At 38.1% G+C, this 15,040-nt stretch overlaps 1 protein-coding gene across 3 annotated transcripts in view; it reads left to right on the top strand.

The window, feature by feature from the left end:
- The window catches only part of LOC108314578 (limbic system associated membrane protein), a 637,397-nt gene extending 623,246 nt beyond the window's left edge, over positions 1–14,151 (top strand). For 2 of the 3 annotated variants that reach the window (XM_017543520.2, XM_017543519.2), the window contains one exon: positions 11,976–14,151. In XM_017543520.2, the coding sequence (XP_017399009.1) occupies positions 11,976–12,073 (98 nt within the window). In that variant the 3' untranslated portion in view covers positions 12,074–14,151. Of the gene's footprint in view, positions 1–5,691; positions 5,725–11,975 lie in introns of all 3 variants that reach the window. The other variant, XM_017543518.2, reaches the window with a different exon arrangement.
- Positions 14,152–15,040: the final 889 nt, after the last annotated feature.

Below are 15,040 nucleotides of genomic sequence, written 5' to 3'. Positions count from 1 at the left end.
GGCCCAAATCTAGCTAAGGGAGGCCAACTTCCTTTCTCGAATATTGATGACATGGTAAGATCACTTAGTTTTCTCAGCCAGTTTGATGCATTCTCTTAGTCATGAGGACAATGGTCCACCTATGAACCAAAAAAAAAAAAAAAGAAAGAAAACAGGAAGGCTGGATGCAGTGGAAGGCTGGGTGCAGTGGCTCACACCTGTAATCCCAGCACTTTGGGAAGCCAAGGCAGCCAGATCACCTGAGTTCGGAAGTTCAAGACCAGCCTGATCAACATGGAGAAACCACATCTCTACTAAAAATACAAAATTAGACGGGCATGGTGGTGCATGCCTATAATCCCAGCTTCTTGGGAGGCTGAGGCAGGAGAATCACTTGAACCCAGAAGGCGGAGGTGGTGAGCCGAGTTCACTCCATTGCATTCCAGCCTGGGCAGCAAGAGCAAAACTACTTCTCAAAAAAAAAGAAAAGAAAGAAAATAGGAAGAATCTAAAGGTTGAGATTCAGATCCATTTCTATATTTTGACTCTTTTCTCACTTCACTAGACCCAAAAGGAATACTCTGATTTTCAGAGAATATTATTCTAGAAATATTAGGCATTGGGGTTTATACAACATGAATATCACACATGGGAGAAAATCAGAAGTTCTAATAATTCAAATAGGAATCACAAGGCAAATATTTTTCTATGGCAAAAGAAAAAAAATTTGCAAGTAGAAGCTGCTAATCCCTAAAGCCTCTGAGTGAAGAAATCTGTGAGAAAGAAATTAATAGCTTTCGAAGTGTGGCTTGAAAATTGAATTAATAAAAAGTACCCCTTTTAAGCCACTATAATTATAAAGGTTTTATTTTTCAAAATTTTGGCCAATAAATAAATAAAAAAACAAAAGTCAGAGGCAAAACCCATAAATTTCTATGGCAGAATCTTACAAGATGTTATGCCTTAGATCCTTGGCATCAGTGAGGAAGTGGCAGCAGGTGTGATTCTCCTCCATTTCTTCTATTACATTTCTTAATAATTTTAACCCTGCCCCTTTCTGCAATTTCCAGGATCTGGAGGATAAAATCCCTACTGAATTTGGACCTTTACCTGCCTCACTTCTGCAAACACACACTCTTACTAACTCTGGCCCAGAATTTTTAAAGTGCCATTGATTAATCTAATATCATTTTCAAAACCTGCAGCACATCAGAGGATTGCCCTTATAGAAAGAGTTGTGTCACACACAGAGAGATAATGTTTTCTTTTTCAAATGGCTGCCTCTGCTATAACATTGAGTGAGTAACAGAAACATGCCCAGCTTCTGAGGCCATGGGAAATAGAAGACATTTTAGGTTTTAAACTTGAGCATTCTATAGTACACTGGCAGCTCAAACATTCTTCAGACAAAACACTTGTTTCTATTGTATTAATGGTTTTCTGTCTGAGGAGAGGGATTACATATGATCTTTATTTTCTTCTTTATAGTTTCATATATTTTCAAATTCTTTCATTTGAAAAATAAGACATTTGTGTTTAAGTAAATACTCTGGAATTAGAACAACTATGCAAACGGCATAAGTTCCCCAAACTCTACGCGACCTACGTGTGAATGCGAAGGAGAAAAGTTGTCAAAGGTCAAGATTCAAAGCACTGAAAGTCAATTCTTTCCCTTATGGATGTGTTGTGCCCTCACTTCGTGTCCCAGCTAGAACTCAAAGAAAGCAAAAATGCCAAAATTTTCCATACACAAAGATATGAAAATTTCCTAAGATAACTAGGGAGTTTCCAAACTATAAATTCTAGAGTTTCCAATGAAGCATCTTTCATCTTTGCAACACTCACTTTAATTTTTTCAGGGAAGTGGATGGGAGGAAGGGGAGAGAGAGACACAGAGAAAGAGAAAAAATCATGCCACTTAGTGAGAGATAAGAGTAAGAGATAAAAGTAAAAGATAAGAGGAAGAATAAATCTTCTGGGCTTTAAACAAAAAATAAACTTGAGTTTTCATTTGTTAAAGTCTACAGTCTTATTCATCATGAAGGTATTTTAAAATGAAGCTTATCCCTCCAGAAAATGTTCTCCCTACCAGGATTTGGGAAATAATGCAAGGACCTCCTAGCCCCATGTGGCTCTTCAAATAACTGTGAATTCCCAACAATAATCTCACCTTTGGGTTCAGGCATTGTAATTTGAAAAAGAAAATAGAATCTCCCCTCTCTAGACTCTTCGCTGGGGTAATACTTGAGGTATTAATTGCTTCATTGAGTCTCTCATTCATTTATTTATTGATGCATTCAAGTATTTGTTCAGCAAATCTACTGGATCCTTCTTCTGTGTTAGAGAAATATCAAGCTGACGATACAGCAGTGAACAAGGCAGACATCTCATCTATACCAATTAAGAGAGGCTGAATCAAAGTGTTTAATGGTGCAGGCTAATGTGGCTGGATGTAATGAATCTGAAAGTCAAAAATCAAGGACAGATTAGCTTAAATAAATGTCTCAAGACACTTCCCTTTCCTAATATTAGATTATTTCCCCATTGCCTTCTTCTACCACCTCATCAGGAGCTAAGGTCTAAGCATATGATGATAAATCTCTTAGAGAAAGCCTAGAACATTATCTACACTAGAATTGTCCAGTGTTGTATTTTGCATTGCTTCAGTTGATTTAGCTTTCTCTATTATACCTTGTACCTTCACTGCCATGCTTACTTGTTAAGTGTATTTGCTGAGGCAAGATTAATAAGTAGTTAGAAGTTTTCCTGAAGGGCATAAAAATCATACATTTCAGGTTATATTCGAAGCATAGTGCCCTGGAAATCTTTGCAAAAATAATATCCCTGACAATGCAGTTTGATTCACAAGATTGCATTATCACTAGAAAAGTAACAATAATTTTCAGGTGTTAAATGCAAAAAAAAAATCTGTCTATAACAAGAGAAAAGTCCCCTCTTAAAGAGTAATATTTCATGCCTGGTCTTACACTGAAAAAGAAAAAAAAAAAAAAGTGTTTACCTCTTTCTCCCACTACTGCCACCTCGTGGACAAAGGTGATTCACTTGGACAGCACATAGGAGCATGTCTTAATCTTGCCGCAAGATGGCAACATATGACCAAGTTTGCAAAAAGGCTCAGAATGTTCTACTCCTAAAGGAGGTGATGAGCAGGAAATAGTAGTCCAAAATAATCCGTTTATTCTATTTTCCTAAAGACAAATGGAATTCCACGTGTTAAAATCTTTAGGGCTTCACAAAGAGGTTGATTTGTTACAGGCATAGGGAGGAGTACCTAAAATTTAACTGGCAACTTGTTTTGCTTTTTAAAGATATTTCAAGCAAGCGTATATTTTACATCTGAATTTTTCTGATATTAGCTTCACAGAATTGAATATTTGGGAATTTTTATATGCTTTTTGTAATCAACTCTCTCTAGCTGATTCATAGGGGAGCATCTGTTCACTAAGAGACCCATTAGAACATATAGATTCTTATGCATACCTATGCCAGTGACACGGTAATGTGGGCACATTGCTAGACTTTTCCTGATCAAAATGTGCCCTAATCAGTCCACCTTTCTATCACTTTTTTGTGCTAAAATCTCACAGTGTTTGTGCATCAAATTGCTGCAATTATATATGTATATAAATTATTTGGATTTGTAATCCTACGACTTATTTGTTAAGCTGTATTTTTCTCTCTCCACAAAATTGGACTAATAATACTTTCTAGAAGGGATTTTACCAAAAAACTGACAATAACTTTTATTTATTGAGCACTTATTATATGTCTGGCCCCACTATAAGTTTAGCATGTTTATTAATTGATCTAATTCATAGCACAAATTTATAAGGTACATGTAAGTAAACTCATTTTAGAGATGATGGAACTGGCACAAAGAGAAAGTAAGAGAAAGCTTTCAGCAGAATCGCTGAGCTTCCTACCTATCTGCATTTCTGAACAATTGTTTGAAATTATTCCCACGAAGCCTGTGTACCAGAAACTCAGTGTTGTTGAACTGAAGATGGCCCCATTGAGGCCTCTTTGAGTAAAGAGCATCACTCTGTGGCCTTAAGGGGTTCTTACAAATTCTCATCATTATAAGTTAAGAGGCCTGATGCAAGAAAGAAGGAAGTTGCACTTTGCATGAGAGTCGCGCTTTTCCAACCAGTATTGAATCATTTAAATGTCCCCGTGATACCTCTTGAGTCATACAGGCATTGCTTTCATAAAAGCTGCCAAAGGGATGTTGTGGAATAATGCACTAGATTCTGTCTAGAGAACTGGAAGTCCTAAGTTTCAGTGTCAGCTTTGCCTCTCCATTTGCAAAGGACCTCTCTGGGCCTCAGTTTCCTCATGTTATCATGAGCACATTCTCCACACTGCCTTTCAGTATTTTTTAATGCAATATGTTGATTCCAAAGAAAAGGTGTCAAAGCTGGCATTATGAAAGGAGACAAGTGGCAATATGTTTAATACACAACTTAAAACATCAGTGGCCAGATGATGAGACAGATATAGAAAGTCGTCAATGGCTAGAGACCATTGTTTCACATATTAATAGAACCTGGCTTCACTTCCAGGGTGAGTGCTGGCTTCTGCTAGGAGAGGATAATTCTTAATCCATCTTTCTGTACGAACTTGCAGCATGCTGCAATTGTTAAATAGAAATAACTGCAAATGATGGGCTTCAAGAACAAAAAGACAGGTGCTGTATTCCACAGGGCAGATTGGGCTGTTCTATCTGACCACCCACTAAGTTGGTCCTGAGCTTTAGAGTGGTATCCTATAGAAATTTTACATATTTGCTTCTATTGACCTAAGAGCATTGTGGTTTACTTGATAAAGACACCTAAAAGAGAAACCAAATATTTAACCTACATGAGCTCTTCTGATCCTGAGACTTATTCACAAATTAAACAAATAGTAAATACCCACTACCTGCCAAGCTCTAATCTAAGCACTAGGGATACAGTACTTGAGAAGGAATACACTGTTGCTGCCCTCACAGAGCATATATTCTAATGGAGAAGACAAACTATAAACAAGCAAAAAGTATACTCATAACATGATGTCAGGTTAGAGGTAAGTGCTATTTAGTAAACAGGGTAAAGGAATAGAGAAAATAACAAAAGTTGCTATTTTTAACAAGATGATGAGAGGAGTCCTTTTCGAGTTGGTGACATTTCAGCAGAAATCTGAATGAAGTGACTAAGCGATCAGTACAAAGATCTAGGGGAAGAATATTCCAAGCAAATGAAAAGCAAGTGTGAAGGTCTTCAGTTAGAATAGACTTGACCTGTTGGAAGAAGAGCAGGACAACCAGCTGGCTTGAGTAGAATAAACCAGGGTGAAAGGGTAGGATGAGGCTGTGGATCAGACACATTCTATTATTCCACTAAATTGCAGTCAAGAGTACCTTTACATTCCATACTTGGAGTTCTTGAACTTGTCTACATGCATACAATGTAGCATCAGATATTTGTAGTTGCAAATCAGCTTTGCTACCTCCAACTGCACATTTGTTCAAACAAAACAATCTCTTTCCATTTGTCTTTCTTTCTCTCTCTACCAATATCCTTTCCTATTAAACTGTTCTTTCTTCCTTTTCTCTTATTCTTCAGTGGAGAGTATCAGACTACCTTTGTGTTTCTTCTTAACTGATAAAGATTTTTTATTTGTTTTTGTTTTGCTTAATGTTTCTTATTTTAGAAATTGGTACCACCGTGCACTTCAAGCAAAAAGGTATGGTTTTTATTTTTGGTTACCTTCCATATGTCAAAATTAAGATTTCACAGCAATATATTGTTGTCTTATATAATTGAATTTCAGTGGAATGATTTGTGCTAACAATTTCCATAACACATCTGGCTCTATTTTTTTCCAAATTGTGAACTTCTCATTTACAAAAAGTTTCTGATCCAGCCATGACCCTTATATTGCTCTTGACAGTAATTTATTGTTAAATTCCTGGAACAGAGCAAGTTATGCTTTGCCCTACTCTCTATTTCTACTTTCTCTTTCTTAAGTATTCATGGTTCATTCTGACAAGAGATGAAATTTTGAAAATGCTCACTGCCCAGTGACAGGGCTCTCAGAAGAGATGCAGAGTCTATTTTACATTCACTGGTTGGCTTTGTAAAACAGACCCTAAAATGCAAGTAGCTACTAATTCTGAGGTGCCCTCTTTATAAGTCCAATAAATCATAGTTTCTAACAGTGTCTATCCCAGATCAGAGCCACAGAGGCACCTATGTGGCCAAGCCCCACACTCTTTACTTCCTCATGGTTGCCTATCAGATTATAATTGGCTCATATGAAGGCATCTTCATCTCTGAGTCTTAAAGTGGTGAGACAGCAAAGATCACTCTGAATTGTGAAAACCTATTCTTATGGGACTTATGTACCACCAGTGATCAAGAGCCAATGAGATTATGGACACTTGGTTGCTTACTCCCAAGAAAGGGCCAGCACCATTTAAGGCCAGCACTAGCAGGTCCTCACTGAAGGCAGCAGGGAAGAGGCAGCCATGAATATGTATACCCGGGAACAGGATCATCTGAGGCCTTCAAGAAGGCATAAAGGATTGTCCTTTTCAGCCCTTCTTCTCTTCCCAATGCCACGATTACCAATTATGTTTTAATTTTAAGTGGCTAGTATTATATGTGATACATTATGACTTTGACATGTGGATGAAGAAATAGGGCATAGCATTTTTGTTTAATTTCAAAGACAATATAAATTGCCAGTGTCACCAGAAGTGCTACGTATTGGACTAAAATTTCAAAAATGTGTATGCCAAAACACTTGATGCTGTGTTGATGAAAAAGATGTGATGATTCTGACTTTACTGTGAGAGTATTTCAGCCTTACCAAAATCTCACTTTATAAAGGGTAGAAGGAATGCATAAAGAGCTAAAGAAAATGTAGGACGAGCTCAGATTCGATTGAGTCTAAGACCCATTACTCAAAGAAAACATCGATATAGTAGTTGCCCCTTATCTGCAGGGGATATGGCCCCAGGACCCCAGTGGATGCCTGAAACTGCAGATAGTACAGAACCCTATCTATATGCACTAGGTTTTTTTCCTATAATTACCTTTAATGAAGTTGAATTTATAAATTAGGACCAGTAAGAGATTAACTACAATAATAATAAAACAATTCTAACAATATACTCTAATAAAAGTTATGTGAATGCGCTCTCTCTCGCTCTCTCTCTCTCTCTGTCTCTCTCTGAATATCTCATTGTACTGTATGTACCTCAGGTAAGTGAAACAGCAGAAAGCAAAGCCACTGGTAAGGGAGGACGGCAGCATTTCCCCTCCTCTCCTTTGCTCCAGCCTTGGCTTTAATTCCCAGTTAATTCACCCAGAGGAAGCTGTACTGGCAGAAATGGACAGCAGATGGCACCAAAGTCAATTTTATCAGGCTTCCCTTTAAACATGTCTTCCCAGGATACCACATGCCTTAGTCGACTGGGCTAGATGATATGGGAGGCAGATACTTAAGGGGCTCTGTAGATTTGTGTTCTCCTTTGTTAAACAAGTGTTTTACAAATTGTTTAGAATTTTGTTCTATTTCAGTCACTCAATCAGCCTTTAATAACTCTAAAATAATTCAAACTTTAACTCCTCTGTTTTTTTTCATATGGCTGAACTGTGAATAGGAATAAAATTATGATTTACTTTGACTTCTTAGTGGCTGAAAGGAATATTCAAGAATCACTGAGAACATGATTAATAGCCACTTTGAATAAATTTACTCCTAAATCCAAGAAATGGGCCCTCAGGAGGAGCAACAGAAAACTGTTGACCAGATTTGAATTACAAAGTGTCTTTAAGCAAGCCTCTGTAAAACAGGTGTTGAAATATCACGTGGTCTTTTCCTTGCAATTTTACTGAAATATAAATCAATTGGCTCCAGATCCTGAATCAAATTTGTAGTCTAGAGACTTGCCAAAAAATTCTCACATCCCTCAATTTCAGAATGTTTCATCAATCTTGCTCTTAATCACAAATTTCCTTTCATTGTTATAAGAAAGTGCAATCCGGCATTCACCTGGACACAGAATCCCACTTATTCCGCCTTGGGGTTAGGAATCTTGACCTCGTGTGTTGACTTATGATTTGCAGTCCTGCTGCAGCTGAATTTTGCTCCTTAGAGTCAACATTAAAAGCTTTGACCCAATACGCAAACCAATACCTTCGATTCAGGTTAGTATTTCATCTCTTTCTGTAATCCAAAATTCTGCATTTGGATTAATAATAATACAATTTACTGAAAGCTTATACACACATATCAGTGGATGTGCATATATATAACACACATATAGAATGTGGTTAGATACTAAAACATGATTTTTGTCTGTTATATAAAAAAACACATAGGAAATTTTTGAATTGTAGTTCTATTTGCCCATCTATTCTTAAGGCTAATTTATGTTTGCAGACTCTTGCTTTCATTTTATCTGTCAGTATATGAAAGCACTTGCTGAGCCTGGCCATCTGGTGTGGGAAATCAGATTTATCATTTGCATTTCCACAAATAAGCAGAAATTTCATAACTCTGAAGTAAAACATGATTAATGATTTTGCTGATTATTCTTCCCTGAAATAGCCACTAACTGAAGTAGTCTTCTATGCAGTCACATATATCTATAATTGCATACACACTTGTGATGATTCCCCAACTATCACCCATTTACCCTTGTATTTTTAATCCTATTTATTTACTCGCAAAACCAATTATGAAAAGTGTAAGTCATATAAGTACACTAAATAGCTATATGAGAGCACTTAATAATTGATTGAGATGAAGATATCTTTGATGCACAAAATACATTTCAAATATATTTGTACAGCATTTAATGACTGGGATACATTCTGAGAAATGCATTATTATGTGACTTCATTCTTGTGAACATCACAGAATATACTTACACAAACCTTGATAGTATAGCTTACCACGCACCTAGTGTGTATGGTATAGCCTATTCCTAGGCTGAAAACCCATAAGCATGTGACTATACAGAATACCATGGGCAGTGGTATTTGTGTATATAAGCATATCTAGACATAGCAAAGGTGTAGTAAAAATGCAGTGCTATAACTTTATAGGACCACATTTGTATACATGGTTCATCTTTCACTGAAATGTCATGTAGCATGTGACTGTATATGATAATATTGTGAAGGATAATATTAAAGATTATTAACATAATTATACTAAGATTCTCCATTATAACATAGAATAGCATGTGACAATAATAGTTAACTCTGAATTATGTGTAAAAGACCAATAACGTGTATATATCATATGTGTACATATGAGTAAGTGTATAAAATATATACTTATCTTTGTATGTATGCATATGTATACGTGTATTATCAAGAATGTTATATGTGAATATGTTTATCTAGGTTCATATATTCTGTAATATATTTTTCAATGATAGAATTTTGGCTTTCTTGAATACTTACCACTGTTAAATAAAATGATAAGACTAGTCTTAACCTTCCCAAGGTATCACTCAGCTCCAGGATGTATGCAAGATAATCTAGCCTATCCTTGCACTAAAAATGAGATTAAGGAAATAAGTAGAATTGGACTCTGGCTGCAAACCTTTTGTTTTACACCATCCCTGGTGCAGACAAATATTTTTTGCCTAACCTTCTAAGGCTTTAATTTTTGTGTAGTTTTTCTCTGTTTTGAAAACCTCAATACACAAATACAACCAAGTATGCCAAGGAGCTCTTGCCATCTAGTGTACATAGAAAGACTATAAGGTTGGGAAAATAACATTCCTACAAGCCCAGAAGCCATGGGAGAAGTTTCCACTAAGAGAACTTGAAGGTCCCAACAGTCCAGACAGGTTGGGAGTAGGGGACATGGAAGTGGATAAGGAAAGGCCTTGAGCTGACTTCAGACACTTGAATTTAAGCACCTGGTCAACAATTACTAATTGGGTGCTTTCAATCAAGATACAGAATCTCATTGAACCTTAATTTCTCGTGCAATGCATGAACCTGAAGGTAGCTAATATGTCTTTTGTTAATATGATCCTATCACAATTCAGAAAATTAGATGATTAATTCATTAAACCTTTATTCTGTGTTTCTATAGATTTACACAATACAGCTCATTTTACACTGTAACTATGCTGATCAAAGTTTGTATATGTTCATATTTTTATATTAGGTGAATGTTTTTAATATTCTCAAGAAAATATTCTAGCCAAAACTCTCCTATCAAAAATCTTTTTTGCAATGATAATTGCTGTCTCCCTGTTTTTGTTTGTGCTGGCCATTTTAATCAAACCCAAGTTTAATTTACTGACCCACGTTTAATATACTGAATGTTGACAGGAGACTTATAGGCACCCGTTTCCTGTGTAGTGGTGACAGGCAAAGACTCTAGAGCCAGATGCCGCCTGGGTAAAAACCCAGCTCCTCTGCTTGCAAGTTGTGTACGTTTGCACAGCGCATCCAACCTCCCTGTGCCTCTATCAGTTCACTGTAAAACAGGCTTTATCATACTACCTACCTCCTAGCATAGTTGTGTGCTTAAATTTATAAGGAAGTTATGACAAAATTGTGTAGCAAGTGCTGTATGATTGTTTGTGGTTTTCTTTTATTGTTGTTGTTGCTTTTATTATTTACATAAAGCATAGATAGGAGATCACGGAATTCGGCATTTTTTCCTGTTATGCTATCTCCAATTGGGTATGTTTGTCAACAGTTTTGGAAAAATTCACATACCAGGGGATGCTTCCATTATACCTGCAAACCATCATAGTTTTACACACACACACACACACACACACACACACACACACACACACACACAAATAATCAAGCTGCATATCCACCCTCAAAATTTTAAAGCAACTGACAATTACAGTCACACCAGTTTCTCTTTTGAACATCACTGTTTAAGTATGTAGTCTTAAATCCAAAAGTCCCTGTACCGAAAAATACTATTTTTTCACTTTAATGGACCATGAGCAGAACTATACAAAAGGAGAAAATGGAACAAGCAAAGCACAGGCGATCAGCTTTTCTGCCAGACCTATGATTCCCTCCTCTGTAATCCTCTTTCTATGAACACACAAGCCCCTTCTCCAGGGGCTTTCTATCCATCCTATTTCCCCTCTCACACCCACACCCACATCTCCCAAATTGTGTCCACATTGGGAAAACTAAGGTGGCAGCAAGAAACACGGAGTGCCATTCCAGGTTAATCTGGGTGACTTCAAATCTCAGTTCTGTTCATGGTCTGGACCTGCCTCTGAACCTCTCTAGGTGTGTCGACAATTGTTTATTTTTGTTGTTATCATCTTCGTTTTTGTTTTTGATTTTTAAAGTGACAAATGAAGAGTTTGAAGGAGTTGATCCTCTGCTGCCTCTTAAGATTTTAAGATGTATTGACTTATTTTCTCCCTTGCTAAGGTACCACCTAGCCATAAATGTTACTTTAAAACAGTTCTCCTCCCCATTAGCAAATAAGTAATTACTGCCTCTCGCCAGGGACAGAAGGGGTCCTGGATGGTTCCATGCATTTTTGGTGGAGATGCTGTGACGAATTGGCCGGAAGACCCATGTCTGGCTGCTGAAGGACCCTCACCAATGCTTGGAACCTTAATGAGTGCTGGCACCAGAGGACTACTTAGGGCAGGGCCAATGGGAGGAGGCTGGGCAAACAGGAGCCTCCTGCACTATCAGACACATTGGTCATAGCCAGTTTAAGGACTTATCTGGCAAGAGCATTTTGAATTTAGAAGTGTTTCAACCAATGATACCCCTTAGGATACATGTGGCCCAGGGAGGAGGATTTAGAAAGGTTTTGAGCCTTTCCTGGGCTGCACATAAGGGCACCAACTTGAGACGCTGGTATCCGCCCGGGTCTTACCTCTGATACCATCAGCAGTCAGCTGTAACATAGAGTGGGCCCATATCACTCATTCTCTTTTCTCTCTCTCCTCTTTTGCTCTGCAGGACCTGGGTCGGTGAGAGGAATAAATGGATCCATCAGTCTGGCCGTACCACTGTGGCTGCTGGCAGCATCTCTGCTCTGCCTTCTCAGCAAATGTTAATAGAATAAAAATTTAAAAATAATTTAAAAAACACACAAAAATGCGTCACACAGAATACAGAGAGAGAGAGAGAGAGAGAGAGATGGGGGGAGACCGTTTATTTCACAACTTTGTGTGTTTATACATGAAGGGGGAAATAAGAAAATGAAGAAAATACAACATTTAAAACAATTTTACAGTCCATCATTAAAAATTTAAATATCATTCAGGATGGAGAAGTTTCTACCAGGATATGTTTATATCTACTAAGCAAATGTATGCTGTGTAAAGACAACGTCATACTAAAGACATCCCGGATGCTGTAAAAATAAGACAAGAACCAGATGGATATTAAGCCCCCAACACACACTTTATCCTTCCTTCCTTCATCCTTTTTCATCTGTGGGGAAAAAATAAGGTCTTGCCTTTGGTGTTTATATTTCCATAACCTTTTAATTCTGTTTTTCATTTGAGCTGACTTGTAGCCACTTCAGACTATCAATGGAATCTTATGTTGAGCCGTTCTCTGGCTTTCCTTCCTCCGCTATCTCTCCAACTTTAGACATCATCCCCTCTCCCTCCACTGTGTTCTCTCTCCCCCACACCCATCCTAGATATCCCCTTATTACCCACTTTTCCTCCCCCACCTCTCCTCACCCTCACCCCCTCCCCAGAGCACTAGTTATGCCGCAAATGCTAGGAAGTGCCATTTTAATTTTCTCCACTGTGCGTGCGTGCTCAAGTCTTTCGCTCTCACGTGGGTGTACATGTGTGTGAGCGTGTGTGTGTCTCTCTCTAAAGCATGCCAAGGGAATGGTCCATGTGTACATAGACTCACTGTGCTGTAGATACTGTCCTGCATTGTAATTGTGAGATGCGGCTGTAACAAGTTGCTGGGGGAGATGGCGGGGAAGGAGGCAAGGAGCAGAGTCCTCCCCCCATCCATGGCTGTCACATGGCATCAGTGTGTATTCAAACCAAGCTGTGCCCCTTCCAAGGGCAGGACCCCATATTCCTCCTAGTCCCATCATCAGAACCGAGTGGGGAGTCACTCAGAATATCACTGTAAATGAAAGTGCCTACTATCGATGGGGTAAGCAAACAGCATAAGGAATTATGACATGAACGAGGTGAACTAGGAGAGAAAATTTCAGATTTTACTCTCATTTCATGAGTCTGAGGGATTCACATATTTCCTGGCTTTTAACAGGGTAGGCCCTGCTCTGCTGCAAAAATGAGCAGCATGTGTTGAGTAAATCCCCAGAAACAGGAAGGTCTCCAAGTGTCAACTCCCAGTAAAAGAATGATGAACCACTTGGAGATCCTAAGATTAAACCTCCCTAATCTTCAAATAACACTGCATTTGTCCCATGAATTCCCCTGAGCGAGATTGTTTCCTATTTCAGATAAAATACAGTAAAAGTGAGCAAGGCAGAAAAAGTCAACAGATGCCCAGGCTCCTACTGTATTCTGGAGATACTGTCAGAGCACTAATACAGAGCATTGGCCATAATGAAGAGCAGTTCACTCCTCGTGCTCCTCTGCAGCTGTTCTTCCCAGTGTTCTAGGTTAATATTTTATTTGGTTGCCCACATGATCCCCGTTCTGTTTCACCGATGGTGTTTGCAGCACCACTCCTCATGGTGGTCCACTGTCATCCTATGCCAGGCTGCTAGGAATTGCATTATAGTCACCTTCCGTGTTCATTTAAATTTACATCTATGAGAGCCACCTTGACATTAACACTGAAATGTGATCTAGGTCCTTAACCAAAATTGCTGGGCAACTTGTAATAAATATAGACAGAAATTTTATGAGTACCACAAAGCTTGGTGTTACCACATCACCAGGATTTCTTAGGAAATGTCTTGTGGAGAAAGCTGGCTCTCTGCATGTAGATATCTTTGTTAGAAAACCAACCATTGCTCTCACTTACACAATAGGAGGCATTGAAAGTGGTTCTGTTCATGAAAGGACAGAGGATTATTTAGAGATTATATTTGAATGTAATCTTGCAGAGCCAAATATGGTACATCATTAAATTGGAACCTTGTAAATAGCTGTTACACTATATGGAATGAGAAACTTTGGAACTGGAATAAAATGAAGGAAGGAAGGAAGGAAGGAAGGAAGGAAGGAAGGAAGGAAGGAAGGAAGGAAGGAAGGAAGGAAGGAAGGAGGGAAGAAGGGGGGAGGGAGGGAAGGAAGGAAGGGGAAGGAGTGGAGGGAGGGAAGGAGAAAGATCTGAGTAACATTGTTAATTTCTTCTAAGGGATTATATTGTTTGTTTTAGAAGCTTATCACAGCCTTCTTTCATGATTTTGCAGTTTAGGCTTGAAACAGAAGGAAAAATTCAGCTTGGGGATGGTTAAGAGTGTTTATAGCAGATTCTGACATGGGGGAGAAAACAAATTCTCGTCCAAGAAGGTGGCTAGTAAAATATAGGGAAGGTGAGCCATATTCCTATGCAGCATCAATTTATTGACAATCAGGGATTTCTCTTAACAGTTTGGTCTTCTTAGTTCAAGAATAAAAGGTTATCATCTTTAATAATAAGCATTCCCCATAAATTGAAGAGGCAGTCACACACTTAAGTGTGTGACTTTAGAAAAGTACATGCTAATTTAAAGATATACAGGAAGAGAAAAGTAGAAGGAGTTACATTGGATGTTGTTAAAAGTTGGATGTTAGTAGCTTCAGGAACAGATCCTCATGGCATGTCACAGGCTTTAATTATATACCTGGCTTTCTTGTTGTCTCCACTTTATCATAAGGACAAGGTCTTGGTTTAATGGGAGGAACTTCTCCATTGAAATAAATGTCTTTGCCATGTCAGCACTATTTGTTCCCTCGGTTTTAATATAATTGACCATATATTAAACATAATTAAACATATATTTAAATGTGGTGTTTGCCTCTATCTCTAGCAGGATCTGGGAATTTTAAAAATTTGCTTCTGGCTCCTGTTTCAGAGAAAACATTGGCCCC

Source organism: Cebus imitator, unplaced genomic scaffold (assembly GCF_001604975.1).
Source record: "Cebus imitator isolate Cc_AM_T3 unplaced genomic scaffold, Cebus_imitator-1.0 Scaffold157, whole genome shotgun sequence".
NCBI lineage: Eukaryota > Metazoa > Chordata > Mammalia > Primates > Cebidae > Cebus > Cebus imitator.
The sequence above is the reverse complement of the archived record's forward strand: the minus strand, read 5'-3'. Positions and strand labels throughout refer to the sequence as shown.